Source organism: Pimephales promelas, chromosome 9, assembly GCF_988280905.1.
Source record: "Pimephales promelas chromosome 9, fPimPro1.hap1.1, whole genome shotgun sequence".
Classification (NCBI taxonomy): domain Eukaryota; kingdom Metazoa; phylum Chordata; class Actinopteri; order Cypriniformes; family Leuciscidae; genus Pimephales; species Pimephales promelas.
This window is the reverse complement of record NC_142777.1, coordinates 18,263,617-18,277,400: the sequence shown is the minus strand read 5'-3', so window position 1 is coordinate 18,277,400 and position 13,784 is coordinate 18,263,617. Positions and strand designations below refer to the sequence as shown.

Below are 13,784 nucleotides of genomic sequence, written 5' to 3'. Positions count from 1 at the left end.
TTGTACAGATATAAAACTTTTAAACATTGTACACTATCATTCTCTGCCAGTGTCGGAAATTATTGAGAGTGATTTCTTTATGTTTTAGAGTGTTAGTGTTTGCATAAAAAAAAGAAAAACAGACAAAAACATACACACACAATAGGCTATAACAACAATTAAAATAGCTGTAAATACAGATTTCTGACAGCTAACGACCAGGAATAAGGGATAATCCACGGCTAGCTGTGCATTAAATGAGTAATAACACACCACAAGATGAGGCATGTTACACAACATCTTGCCATTTACTGTCACTGTCAGGAATTATTTTTAGCGGAAGGATAGTGAATTTAATGAAATGAATTTAATTCAAAGTAACATATACATTTTATTATTTTAATATTGTATTATGTGGTAACTGTTTTATAAAAGTGGTAGGCCTACTCGAGGCGTGCTGTCTTGTGAATAGGCCTCTCGTACCAATACGCCTTATTCACGGCAGCGCCATCTTTGATTTTGTAATGAGAATGAAATCGAGGGTGTGAGGGATAGACTTGCATCTCTTCGATGGGCTGTACTGTTATTGAATGTGTTTTCGCATTGTTCTGCTTATGAAACACTGGAAAAACTTCTTTCCAAGAAATTACAGTTGACAAAAAACTCCCGACAATGTAAGTTGTGGAAAATTGTAAGTAATCTAGGAGCTTTATTCAGCTTTTTACAGCGGATGCCATTGGAAACACGGTAAGACTATCCCTCACAGTCTCACTTTCATACCTGTCATGGCGCTGCTCTAAATAAGGTCTATTGCTTTACATTACATTTCAGCTGTGATTCGGCCGTAATCACGACACAGCCGTCCTGATATAGTGCCATATCGCACGATTACGAGTGTGATATTGCGTTTATACAACAGTTCGACGACTGATGTGTGTTAATAAATAATAATAAGAAAAAAAAAAATAACAACAGTGTCTTTAAAACACTCTTTTGAGAGGAACTACTTCCTTCCACCACAGATTCAAATCTCAAGTTCACATTTGAGCCTAAGCATCCCTTAGGCTACTAATCCCTGATCTATATAATGATATTATAATGCATTTGTAAATTGTGTGTTATATTGTATCGTTTAAAGTAAAAACAACGTCCTTGTTTACAACCTGTTTTCCCTTTCAATAAAAAAGTCTTTGCTACTGACTCACTTACCGTACATGAACTTTCACTGAAGTCGAAATCACTATTTCTCAATTCCAAATATTTTTTATTCAGTGGCGGAAACAAGCTTCCATAAAGTTGTGATAGTATGTATTTAAATAATATTTAAATACATAATTTTAGCCATTATAAAACTGTAAGAAGTTGGATAGGACACAATAAAAAGTAAACCTATACAAAAGCAGAGATTGCCCGTTTGATATTTTTACCCCAAAAAATGAATTATACCTGAGGTTTAAACATTATCTGCATAAACAGCGATGTTACCGTTGCTGAGAAATATAATGTGGCGATTCAGTAAATAAACTATTGTTAATAGCAGCATTGAATATTTTCGGTGCTCATGAATGTGGTGCAGTAAGTGTGATCTCTCTGAAATAGGACAAGAGTGATATGTGTGTGTGCTTCAATAAAAGCAGCGCATTTATATAGAGTGGTGATTAAACTGACTGGAACTACCTGTGCTGAATTCACCTTCCAGCCAATAGAGTCAGACAGACCACCTGTTTAAAAACAAAAACAAAACACACGGTTTCAATACGGTTTTCAAACAAGATTTCACAGCTGTGTTTAATAGTGTGTTCAATTTTCTTTCTGAATTTTTACATTTAGATTTGTCAATGTTTACTATAAATATTTAATACATTATTCTATCTGTCAGTGCTGATGCATGCTGAAAGAAGCATTCGACATTGGTGAATACTTCTGAACATTGAACAAATTAATGCATTTTTCGAAATTAACTCACTCTCTTTGCCTGCAATCTAACGGTTATATCTTTCTCAAGATCAATAGCCTACAAATGCTTAAACAGTCAGTAAGGTACATCTCTTAACCATCTTGAATTGAGAAATGTTTACACTCAACTAAAGAGAGCTGTTGATTGATGGGATTTATTGATCATGATTGTTGGTATGCCTTTAAAAATACAAACAAATGATCTGGATGCGTTTTAACTTCAAGGATCCCAAGCTAATTCTCCACATAGACCGTAAAAGATCCTCTTATCTCACGATGCTTTTGTATAGTAAACGAAGCCCAATAATACGCCCACCAAGCCCAATATCGTTTTCAAACGCACATGCATGGGAAGCGTGTCGCCCCCTAATGGACAATATACGATCTCAAAATATTTATTTACGAATCATAATTTACATTAAACTCCAATGCAGTTCTGCAAGATTTGTAAATATAAAAATAACACTAAAGATTTTCTCTTCATAACATTAAAGATTTGCTCATTGATACCAAATCTAACCCACTGTGACCACATCCAAATGGGTTCTCATTGAATTATTAAAATATTTTGTGGCATTAAGTATAAGTGGCATTATTTCACGAGATTATTACCCCACAAGCCCGACATCTCAACGATAACTATTACAGAGCAGGCTAGTCATAGACTATAAAAGGACTCAATACTGTGATTTTTAATTAGCCAACTTAATATAGCATAGCATCTGTAAAACAAATATTGCTATGATGTATAAACACCTATAAAGGCAAATATACTTAAACAAATTTATTTTAATTGCCACACATTATTTATTTATTTATTTTGGTATTCTGATAACAAAAAATAGGTAAATCATGTGTTTAATTGTGATAAAATATCATAATGAAAAAAATCAGTATGATATTTTATACAGTAGGTCTTATTTGACTTCAGAAACCTTACTTTTAGTTTTCTGAAGTCAAATGAGACCTGTAGTCTACATTTTCTTCACTTCCCAACAATCCCCCCAACACACTATGTTTTTAATGTTTGTGGTTTACAGTATCTAATGTGCAAAGACATTACCTAGCACAGCCTTTCTCAAACTTTTTTCAGTCAGGGCACCTTTCAAAAGTGCATAAAATCTCAAGGCACCCCAGTGTAAAATTTAATTTAAAAACACTGCATAACCCAAATGTAAATGCAAATGTCTTGTTTAGTTAGACAGAACAGTAATGAACATAGCATAATATGAACTGTAAATAACAATAATAATAAAAACTGTATAGTACCTTTAAAAACAAAGGTTGACAAAGTAATTCACAAAATAATTAATCAGAGACACAAATGCCATAAAACCGTAAGAGGTGGACCGCCCAATACAAGAACCCAATAACAAATCCAGACCAGGAGAACTCAAATGAAGTGCAGGATGCAGTTAAAAAAAAAAAAAGGGGGGAAGACATTTATATATATATATATATATATATATATATATATATATATATATATATATATATATAAACAATGCAATAAGAAAAAGATGCATGTTAAAAAATGCACCAGAGATAAGCAGGAATGTTTTTCCATATAGTGCTTGTTTTTTTTATCCGTGCCATGCACACGCACACACACACACACACACACACACACACACACACACACACACACACACACACACACACACACACACACAAACAATAATCCACAACGAGAGAGGGAGAACGATCTACATGCGTGCATGCAGCGCGTATACGCGCTCACACAAGCCGGGGGTGGGGGTGACCACAATCGAGACGTGAGCCTGGTGCGACGCACACAGCCGCCCTATCCTGGCAGGGTTGGATGAGAGGTGGTCAGGTGTTTGCGGAATCATCCCTTGGTTTGATAGTTTCATCCCATATATTAGACACAACGGGAGAGGGCGTGTTGCATCCCCAGTACTGAGGAAGTAGGCTGAGGCTCCATTTCACAGAAAAACTGTCCGGTTCTTGGGGGGATTTTCTTTTCAATAAAATAAAAAAAAAAACGATCCATGATGCTGTCACTAAAGTGACCTAAATTTACGTTTATTTTTACGTTTCTGTCAGTCTGAGGTGTTGTTGCTATAACGCGTTGCTATGGATTGCGTCACTTCCGTCAAGTTTCGTGTCTTGCGAGACGGATTTTTATGCTTAATTTTATATATTTATCTAAAATGAATTTACAATTTTATTAATACGTCCATATGTTTAAAAAGAAGAATGTAAATTCAAATATATTTATATATGAAATGTCAGTTGTTGTTTTTTTTTGTTTTTTTTTAGCCTACGTAATTTTTTGGCGGCACCCCTGACACAGTCAGGGGGCACCCCAGTGTGCCGCGGCACCCACTTTGAGAAAGGCTGACCTAGCAACTCGTTTGTTTCGCAAACAATATGCGCAGAGAATTCAATCAACACGTTCTGCTGCTGCTGCTGCTGCGTAACTCATATCCGTGCGGGCCTAACAACCTTGCTCAGATCCTTCGTTTCACCCCTTCACACTGTTCGCTGCAAACAGTCTGTATAGTTTATGTTAATTGGGCGAATGTTGGGGGGGCTTTCAGTAGACGAATGCTGATTGGACGCGCAAAGCCATCGCGTCAATCTGATTGGCGTTTGGGTTCAGCGATCAGAGGGGCCGTTGATTTAGTAGGAGCTCGTGTGAAACCGGCATTTCGCCACACGCGCTGCAGCCAGTGTGTCTGAGCTAAAAGCTTCACAGCTATCGGCGCTTCACTCAAATCACTTCAGACTCTATCCAAACACACATTACTGATTCCCTCTTGGTAAGTGTTTTTGGAATTAAATGGCTGAATTAAAAAAATATGAGCGAGAAAAAAAGAATTATTTTATTTGTATTCTTGTTTTGTAGTCCGGTTAGCGTACTCAATCCAATAGCTCGTGCGCAGCTAATAGACATGTGTATTGTATTGGACTTATTTGGTAAAAATCTACAATTCCAACATTTTTTATATTTATACATATCGGATGTTAAAATATGACTCTTTAATCGAGAACTGAAGCGGTAAGTCTCACGGTTAGGCCGCTGGGTGGGATTTTGTAACGTTAGCTCGACGCTTGTGAGGATTAGCTTTAGCTAGTTCACCTCACCACCAACCGACATTTCCATCAAAGAGGCGAGCGACCCGCGTTTGAGTTATTACATTGTAATACAAGGTTTATACGATGTTTACATTAAATTTTCTTTAACTTGTTTTCCACACATGTATAACATGTTGTTGATTGCTGTTGATATTCATCATCTGGTCCAAGCTTATGCGACAAAGTACTGGGCACGTGCCTGATTCTTGAACGACGATTTAAGAAAATCATTGTTTCGGCTTATTGTGTATCTGACTAGATAAATATTTTTTTTCTTTTATTATCAAATGGCATAATGTGATCACAAACGAACCGGGCTCAAGATGGCAACGCGGTGTTTCTTGGTCGGGCCTAACGTATCGTTAATTTAGCCTATCTCACAATAGATTCATCTGATTGATAATCAGCTATAATGTCCCACCCTACATGATGGGCAGCTAACGTTAAACCAAGTAATGTTCATATTGGGTGTGGCTGTTTCCAATTGAAATCTATAGAAACGATCGACTTTAGAAATGAAACGGCCTCATGGGCTTAACAAAGGGATTTGTTTCAGTTTCACGGAAGGGTCCGTCCTAGTTTTCAATCAACACCTAGCTACCTTTATAGGTTTTCAACCAGAAGTAGTAATTCTCAGTCGCCCATCATGTAATTTAAACCCGTATGACTTTCTCTAGAGGAACAAGATGTTTCTGACAGCTCTTTTATGTTCACCAGGAGAACTGCCATGTTGTTCATGGTTTTGGGACATGTGGATGAGATATTTTAATGAGTCGTTTTGTTCGTTTAGTTGAATCCAGTTGACCAAAGAAATGGTGATGGAGAAGCCAAGTGCCCAGCTTGTCGGGCGAGAGTTTGTCCGACAGTACTACACCCTGCTCAACCAGGCTCCTGACTACCTGCACAGGTGAGGATTTGCTGCCTTCATAATCAGATTTTCTTTGCAAATGATCTTTGCAGAAATGTGATCACAATCCCTTGCTGTTAAATGCATGTTTAAAACGTGACAGCACAAATTTCAATAAAACTAAACTATGTTGCATTTATCTTTGTCAGGTTTTACGGCAAGAACTCCTCTTATGTACATGGTGGTCTGGATAATAATGGCAAACCAGTTGAAGCAGTCTACGGGCAGTCTGTGAGTTTCAATGCAAGTGTTGTGGAATTAATACTAGTTAAGGTTCAGTAGTAGCTCAATGTCACTTTTCTTTTTGAACAGGAAATCCATAAGAAGGTGATGGCTCTCAGCTTCCGTGATTGTCACACTAAGATCAGGCATGTCGATGCCCATGCCACCCTGAACGAGGGGGTGGTGGTGCAAGTTCTGGGGGAGCTCTCTAATAACATGCAGCCCATGAGGAAGTTCATGCAGACTTTTGTTCTGGCACCTGAGGTATGAAGATTTCTTCACAAATGTGTTACCAGATGAAATTGTTAACAAGACCTTTGGGGAATTATCTGAACTATTGTCTTTGAACAGATGTAAACCATTGGAAATATGTGAGATTGTGTGGAGTAAATACTGAATTTGAAAGTAAAAATTGGAAATCTGAATTGATAGCAACCATTAAAGTACTCACGGGTGCGAAAATATCAGGCATTTGATGCTTCACTCTGAAACTTGCAGAGCATATGTTAATTTATTTGAAACGCAGCATTTGTGATTTCAGAATAGCACTGTTTTATATATATATATTTTTTAATGGTTTTCATATATTGTGCAGCCCTGTTCATTTTGTTTTTTTTCCCTAACTGACAACTGAAGCTTTATAACCGACAAGATTGTTCAATTAGAATGGACCTGTGACTGTTACCAATTAAAATAACAAACCTAGTTTTCTGAGGGATTAGTTTTAAGGTAGGGATGCCAAAAAATAGCTCTGATGAAAGTCGACTTGTCTCGCGTCGCTAAAAAAGCTGCGCTTGAACACACTAAATCCTTGAACACACCAAGCCGACGAACTAGCACTGATGAAAGCCGACTCTGTTGCCGGGGTAAAAAGCTGCACTTGAACACACTGAGAGATCCAATGCCGATTGTCCGCTAGAATGTGCATTCTGCGTTTGAGTGTAAATGAGACAACTGCCTGTTTCAAGAAGGGTATTCCTGCACAACCGGAGGCTGCAGTTCTAGGACCGCATTTTCAGGACCCTAATTTTCTGTTACAGCGCCACCTACTGAACTGGATCTCCAAAAACACTAATTTAACCCATTTCGGGCCCCAGATAATTGTTGTTTAACATTCATTACTTGTTAAAACGTCACTCTACTTATTTTAGCTAGACTAACTGAGCATCATTAGAAAGATTTAAAACTCCAGCTTCGATAGTTCACAACGGTTTATGATAAAAATGGTTTGCAGTGACATTCATTTCTTAATTTATCACAGGAGTGCAAAATTATTCATCTGTAACGTTCGTTATTTTGAATAGATCATAAAGCAGTCATTCACGTCTTCTCCGGTTTATTTGTTCACATACATACAGCATTCGCCAGGGCTCTTAGTCCAATGGTGCACATGTGGAGAAATAATGATTTTCATGTTCCACTACTAAATTATGCGATCTGAAGCTTTAAGAGCGAACCCTATATATATATATATATATATATATATATATATATATATATATTTTTTTTTTTAATAGAGCCCGACCGATAAAGGATTTTGAAGGCTGATACCGATACAGATATTTTTGGGTTTTAAAATCCGATATTCCTATATATTGGCCGATATATATATATATATATATATATATATATATATATATATATATATATATATATTTTTTTTTTTATTAAATATTGTTGGATTTCACACACGTGTAAAAGAAAAGCTAACTTTTCTGCACAAGATACGTTTGATACTTTTTCTCTATGTCTAAATGCTCACTCCTCGCAAGTATAACTTGCATTTTACAATGTAGGGACTGTAACTAGAGATATGCTAGTTATACAGTAATTATTACTTTATTTAGGCATAAAAAGTTCATTGTGGTTTCCAAGCTCATTAATGTTAACGTTAGCGGTCTTCCACTGATTATATTGGCATTAGCTTGCTTTGTGGTTAGCTAGTCTATGATGAGCCATAATTTAGCAATAGATAACATCATACTGCAAATTGTAAAACATACATTTTCAATATAACAGGCCAAGAAGAGATGATTGAAGCATGTTTCGTCCTTTTTTTATTTCATTTTTTAAATATTCATTTATCAGCCATTATAACTGCCGATACCGATATTTTGGAAAATGCCTAATATCGGCCGATAATATCGGTCTGGCTCTAATATTTAATGTTCTGTTCTGAATATTGTTCAAATTAAAGGATTTGTTGTGCGGTCTATGAAACTAAAATAGTCTATAGCTATTTTGCTTTATATACTGGTATTTTACATTATTTCGCAATGTAAATAGCCTAATAAAATGTGACTTATGTGATTTGTCAGTTTTCTCTCAAAAATAAAGGCCTTCAATTTAGTAGAGGAATAGTGACAGCCCTAAATTAAACCTCTTTGAATGTAGAACTGAAAGTGACATTCATTATGAGTTATAATTATCATTATCATATGCAGTAAAAGACAATGTAATGTGAGCCCTTTAAAAGGTTTTGCCACAAGCTCAACTCAGTCATGTTGATTGTGAGGCTGCTTTTCGCCAAGACGAGAAATGTCACGTTTTAATATCGTGAGTGCATGTGCCACAAGATCTTGTCATGCCCCTAACTTTAAGAAATAATTGGTTAGATATTTTGTGTGTGTGTGTGTGGAGTAAAGTTCAATGTGCAGGGATACTTAATTTTCTGCATTCCTCCCCAGTCTATGCCATCCCCATTTCACGTTTAGTCTCCTCTATTCATCAGCATCTGTTCGAATCAAAATAATTCTTTGTTTAGTAGTCACAGATTATTAAATAGAAATTCACCTGCTGAAAAGTGTCAACATTAGACTTGGTGTCTTGGAAGCATCGACTTGTTCTGATCTTCTTAATAATAAAATGGCTTTAGGCACATTTAGCCTTTTTGCCAACAAATTAACTTAGTATCTCTTTATATCATTTAATTATATTTATTTTATTGTTGTAATCTTTTAGGGAACCGTTGCAAATAAGTTCTATGTACACAACGATATCTTCCGGTACCAGGATGAAGTGTTTGGGGACTCCGACTCAGAACCACCTGAGGGTGAGCAGCTGATATTGTTGGTGTATTTCAGGCACCTTTAGTTTAATCGGTCTCCCCATTGCTCTTGCTGTGAGCAGATGACTTCATTCATCTCCTGTTGTTCACAGAGTCTGAGGAGGACGTGGAGGAGTTGGAGCCAGTACACTCGCCTGAGGTGGTCCAGGATGAGTCTGCTGGATACTACGATCAGACACCTTGGTAACTTGTATTCAGTTTTCAGCTCATTTAATGCAGTTCCATTTGATAATTACTTGAGTAAGGCAAAATGCAAATCGTGTGCGTGTGTTGGAATTCAAAACAAACTACACGCACTTCAATTTTAATTTGTTACATAAGGAATGCTTCTGTAACCTTATCACAAGACTCTGTTATGATGCCCTCCAAAAAGTGTTGCTTTTTACCATTGAGTGGTAGTTTCATGCAAGTCTGTCCATTTACAGCGTGGAGCCCGAGGGGCCGCAAGAAGAGGCGTCTATAACTCCAGAGCCCCAGCCTGAGCCAGAAGCAGAGGTGGAGCCTGAGCCAGCAGCTGTAGAGCTGAAACCAGAGCCTGTCAGCCCGCCTGAGGTTCACGTTGAGGAAAAGACTCAGAGATCGTCCCCTTCGCCCACACCTGCTGACTCCGCGCCCGCCATGCCAGAGGAGAACCGGGTAAGACCACACTCGTTCATCACTGTCTGTTACATGTCAACTGACCTGTTTTGTGAAGCTGTACAGTCATCCCAAACTGGATAGGTGAGATTAAATCCTTCCTTGTTTTCAGCAATTTTCATGGGCTTCAGTCACTAGCAAGAATCTCCCACCAGGAGGAGTGGTCCCTGCCACAGGAGTCCCTCCGCATGTTGTCCGAGTCCCATCTGCCCAGGTAGATGTCACAACACTCCTTTACTCCATTTTAGGAATATTTAATATTGCTTATCTCTGAATTAAATGTAAAAGCAGTAAATAGGATGAAGTCAGTATAACCTTTTTACAGTGTCCTTGTTCAGTAATTACTATAAAAAGTGTTTAATCACATGCAACTAACCCTATAGTAAAAACATGTTCATTCTTATTGCTCACACTAAGATCAGGCAATGTAACTTTCTGTAGATCCTAATCAAGGAAGTTTTGTAGTAGTTCTTGGATTTTTGCATTAAATAATTTAATATACAGCTCGATTGTTTGTGATTTGTGCTCCATAGCCTCGAGTAGAGGTGAAAGCAGAAACACAGACCACAGCACAGAGACCCCAGAGAGACCAGAGACCACGTGACCAGAGACCAGGACCCTCTCCTGCTCACAGAACATCGAGACCAGGAGGTGTGCAAAAGTCTACTGAATCTAGTATGGGTCCATTATAACAGTTTTTAAAATATTTACGAAAGAGGCGATTAGCTGGCAAAACTGCTTGTAATGAACTTCATGTGTGCATAGAAGTAGCATATACTCCAGTGAAATTGAATGTTGAATTAAAAGGACTTGAATCAATTATTCAATCTCTGTTTTAGTGGTCCGGGAGGGTGAGAGCGGGGAGTCAGAGGTACGGCGGACGGTACGGTATCCCGACAGCCACCAACTCTTTGTTGGAAACGTACCTCACGATGTGGATAAGAATGAGCTCAAAGAATTCTTTGAACGTAAGTGTTGAAGATGGCCCTTCTCAATTTAAACCATCCTCATCCTGCTTGAGCTTACCTGCTTATTTCTTTTCAGAGTATGGCACTGTTCTCGAGCTGAGAATCAACAGCGGTGGAAAGCTGCCTAACTTTGGATTTGTGGTATTTGATGATTCTGAGCCCGTGCAGAAGATCCTCAGCAATCGGGTACGTGTGACACTCGGATGTTGAGTGATACGGGATATTTTGACTAATGCAGGATTAACAATGACCTTTTTATTCTGTGTATTGTAGCCCATTAAACTGCGAGGAGATGTGCGACTGAACGTAGAGGAAAAGAAGACCCGCTCGGCCCGTGAAGGTGACAGGCGGGACATCCGTCCCAGAGGCCCGGGGGGACCGCGTGACAGGATTGGAGGGTCAAGGGGACCGCCCGCCCGTGGAGGCATGGCTCAGAAACCCAGTTTCGGAGCCGGTCGAGGCACAGGACCCAGCGAGGGCCGCTACGCAGGACCACGTCAGTGAGGCAGCTCCCACGTCATTCACTGCTGTTGCAAGTCACCCTGGTTAACACAGATGGCTTTTCTGTTCCCTGTCTCCATCCCTCACTCCAGGACCCCCTAGGAGTGTGATTTATTTGTTTCTTTATCTGGACTTCCTTTTAATTCTGAGATTGAACTTGAATTTGTTGTAGAAAAACAAAACTACTTGAATTGGGGAAAGGAGAAACCTAGCATTTGGTTTTAGAGTTCTCTCCCTGTTTCTTAAAGGAACGTGTTTTTACTGCTTGGGCAATCCTGTGTATTGCTAGCACCCGCTTTCAGGTCAAGTGCAAGTATGGTTTTATTTGGAATTGTTGCCATGTCAAATCATGGTTGTGTGTGAGTGACTATCTAGCATGTAAAGAATCCTGTTTGCCTTCTACTGTTGCACTTCATCAAGAATGACAACATATTTTAACAACTCCACTGATGAGAGAACAAAATAAACTCTATGTACTATTTTGAAGCATGGGTGTGTCTTGTCCAAGTTAAGGGATGTCGACAGGGATCATACGCTGATGGAAAATATAAATAAGGTCAATTTTTAATTGACCTCAGGCCTGGAACTAAAACAAACCTTTTCATAATTAAGAAAAGTGGCAATTATGTAGAAACATTAAAAGTATTTCCTATTTGACTAGTTAAAATGTAAAATTTATTTGACTTGTGTAAAGTGTGAAAAATGGAGTTGTTTATTGAACCTTTTAGACAAAAGTTTGCATATGTGATCATATAATATAATGGCATAGAAATTTGCAATGCAAATGATACAGTAGGTTTAACAGAGTTAAAACAATTTAAAGGGATAGTTCACTTTGAAATTAATTTTTGATATATTAGCTTACCTCCAGGGCATCCAAGATGTAGGTGTCTTGTTTCCACAGTATTTTCAATTTTGACATTTTTTGGTCAAACCATTCTTGTCTGTCAATGGAGGGTTATGAGGTCTTCTTTAAAGAGCATGCACAGAGAAGTCCAAATTAAACATGATTTAATTACTCGTGAATGTAAGTACACATTGATGGCCTAAGACACGAAACAAGCGGTTTGTGTGAGAAAACGAACAATATTTATATCGTTTTTACCTCTTGTTAACAGCCGTCGAACTGATCTGAATCAGATGTCCAACTGAACCGTCTCCAACGTGACGCGATCGCGTGCGTATGTAGCCTACGTCACGCATTGTTTACACGGAGATTTCGGAAGTTTTACCTCACTAAATATATTTAGATATATCGAAATCGTCTTTCATTGCGATTTCCCGTACATCTAAATATGTTTAGTTTTAAACAAAAGTTGCCTCTAAAATGCCCGGTATAAGGTAAAATCATGGATGTTAGTCACCATGAAATTAAGATTGATTTACGGAGAACTGCAGTAGTTAATAAAAATGATTTATCGATGCACTACATATGGAAAAGTCAGGTGCCAGGTAATTTTTAAACTGCCCTTTTTTTTTGCAATCTCTTCTGTGTTTTCTGGTGCTGTCATTCACATGAGATCACTGCAATGGCAAACCACAATCATATATGCACATACATACAATTCCCCAACTCATTCCTGTTTGAGAAGCCACACAGATGTTACAATTGGGAAGAAAATACTGCAATTTCTTTCATGTCAACTTAAATTATACAAGGTACAGGCTGCCCCTCCCCCAATGTATTTCGCCATGTTAAAAAGACGGCACAGACAGTGTTTCACTAAATGTCGAAGAGAGTCCTCCTGTTCATTTGCTGCCGCATCTGAAGATACGTTAGCATAGTGTTGATCATTTACATGTGTGTGTGTGTGTGTGTATATATATATATATATATATATATATATATATGCAAATCTAATTTCTAAAGGCTGCAGCACCTGAAGATCTTCATAGCATCGGCTCAATCTTTTTTCCATTACTGCCAGGGTAGAACTGGTCATAACAGAAAAGTCAATTTTGCACTTATAGACATCCATCACCCAGCCACCAAAATGATGAGATTTTGCAATACTGTGCTGCCACTCTCAACAAATATCAATATGTTATATTGCCATAGCAGCATTCTTTACAGATACCTTATCCCGAGGCACACGCCGGCCAATCATCTTCCCATTTTCTCAGTCTGATCGAGTTACTGAAATTATTGGGTCTAATTAGGAATTCATGTGCTTGCATCATACTAAGTGAAGAAAAAAAAAAAACAAAAAAAAAAACACAATCACAACTGTAGCTCATTATAAAATGAACGTGATTAGCTGTAGCAGTGATGTAGAGGGGTGTTGACCAGCAGGTGGCCCAGCATTAGTATTCATGAGAGGGAAAGTGCAGCTTCTCTCCGCTACTTTATTTTGAAGCTCCACACCCTCATGACCCACATGAGTTCAGGATGTCCTCGTACAGCTGGCCACAACCCACCAAACATACGGACCCCCAGCTGGACCCT

General features: G+C 38.2%; 1 protein-coding gene across 2 annotated transcripts; it reads left to right on the top strand.

Annotated features, from left to right (window-relative positions):
* The first annotated feature begins 4,575 nt into the window (after window positions 1-4,575).
* On the top strand, window positions 4,576-11,827 carry g3bp1 (G3BP stress granule assembly factor 1). 2 transcript variants are annotated; one of them, XM_039680382.2, is made up of 12 exons: window positions 4,576-4,721; window positions 5,828-5,944; window positions 6,094-6,175; window positions 6,257-6,430; window positions 9,128-9,218; window positions 9,326-9,416; window positions 9,659-9,869; window positions 9,982-10,083; window positions 10,403-10,520; window positions 10,709-10,837; window positions 10,914-11,023; window positions 11,111-11,827. In XM_039680382.2, exons 2-12 carry the CDS (start codon window positions 5,850-5,852, stop codon window positions 11,339-11,341), a joined length of 1,434 nt encoding a protein of 477 aa, XP_039536316.2. In that variant the 5' UTR covers window positions 4,576-4,721; window positions 5,828-5,849; the 3' UTR covers window positions 11,342-11,827. The 2 variants fall into 2 exon arrangements, with proteins under 2 accessions (XP_039536316.2, XP_039536315.2); XM_039680381.2 differs by having other exon boundaries at window positions 10,403-10,544.
* The last annotated feature ends 1,957 nt before the right edge of the window (window positions 11,828-13,784 follow it).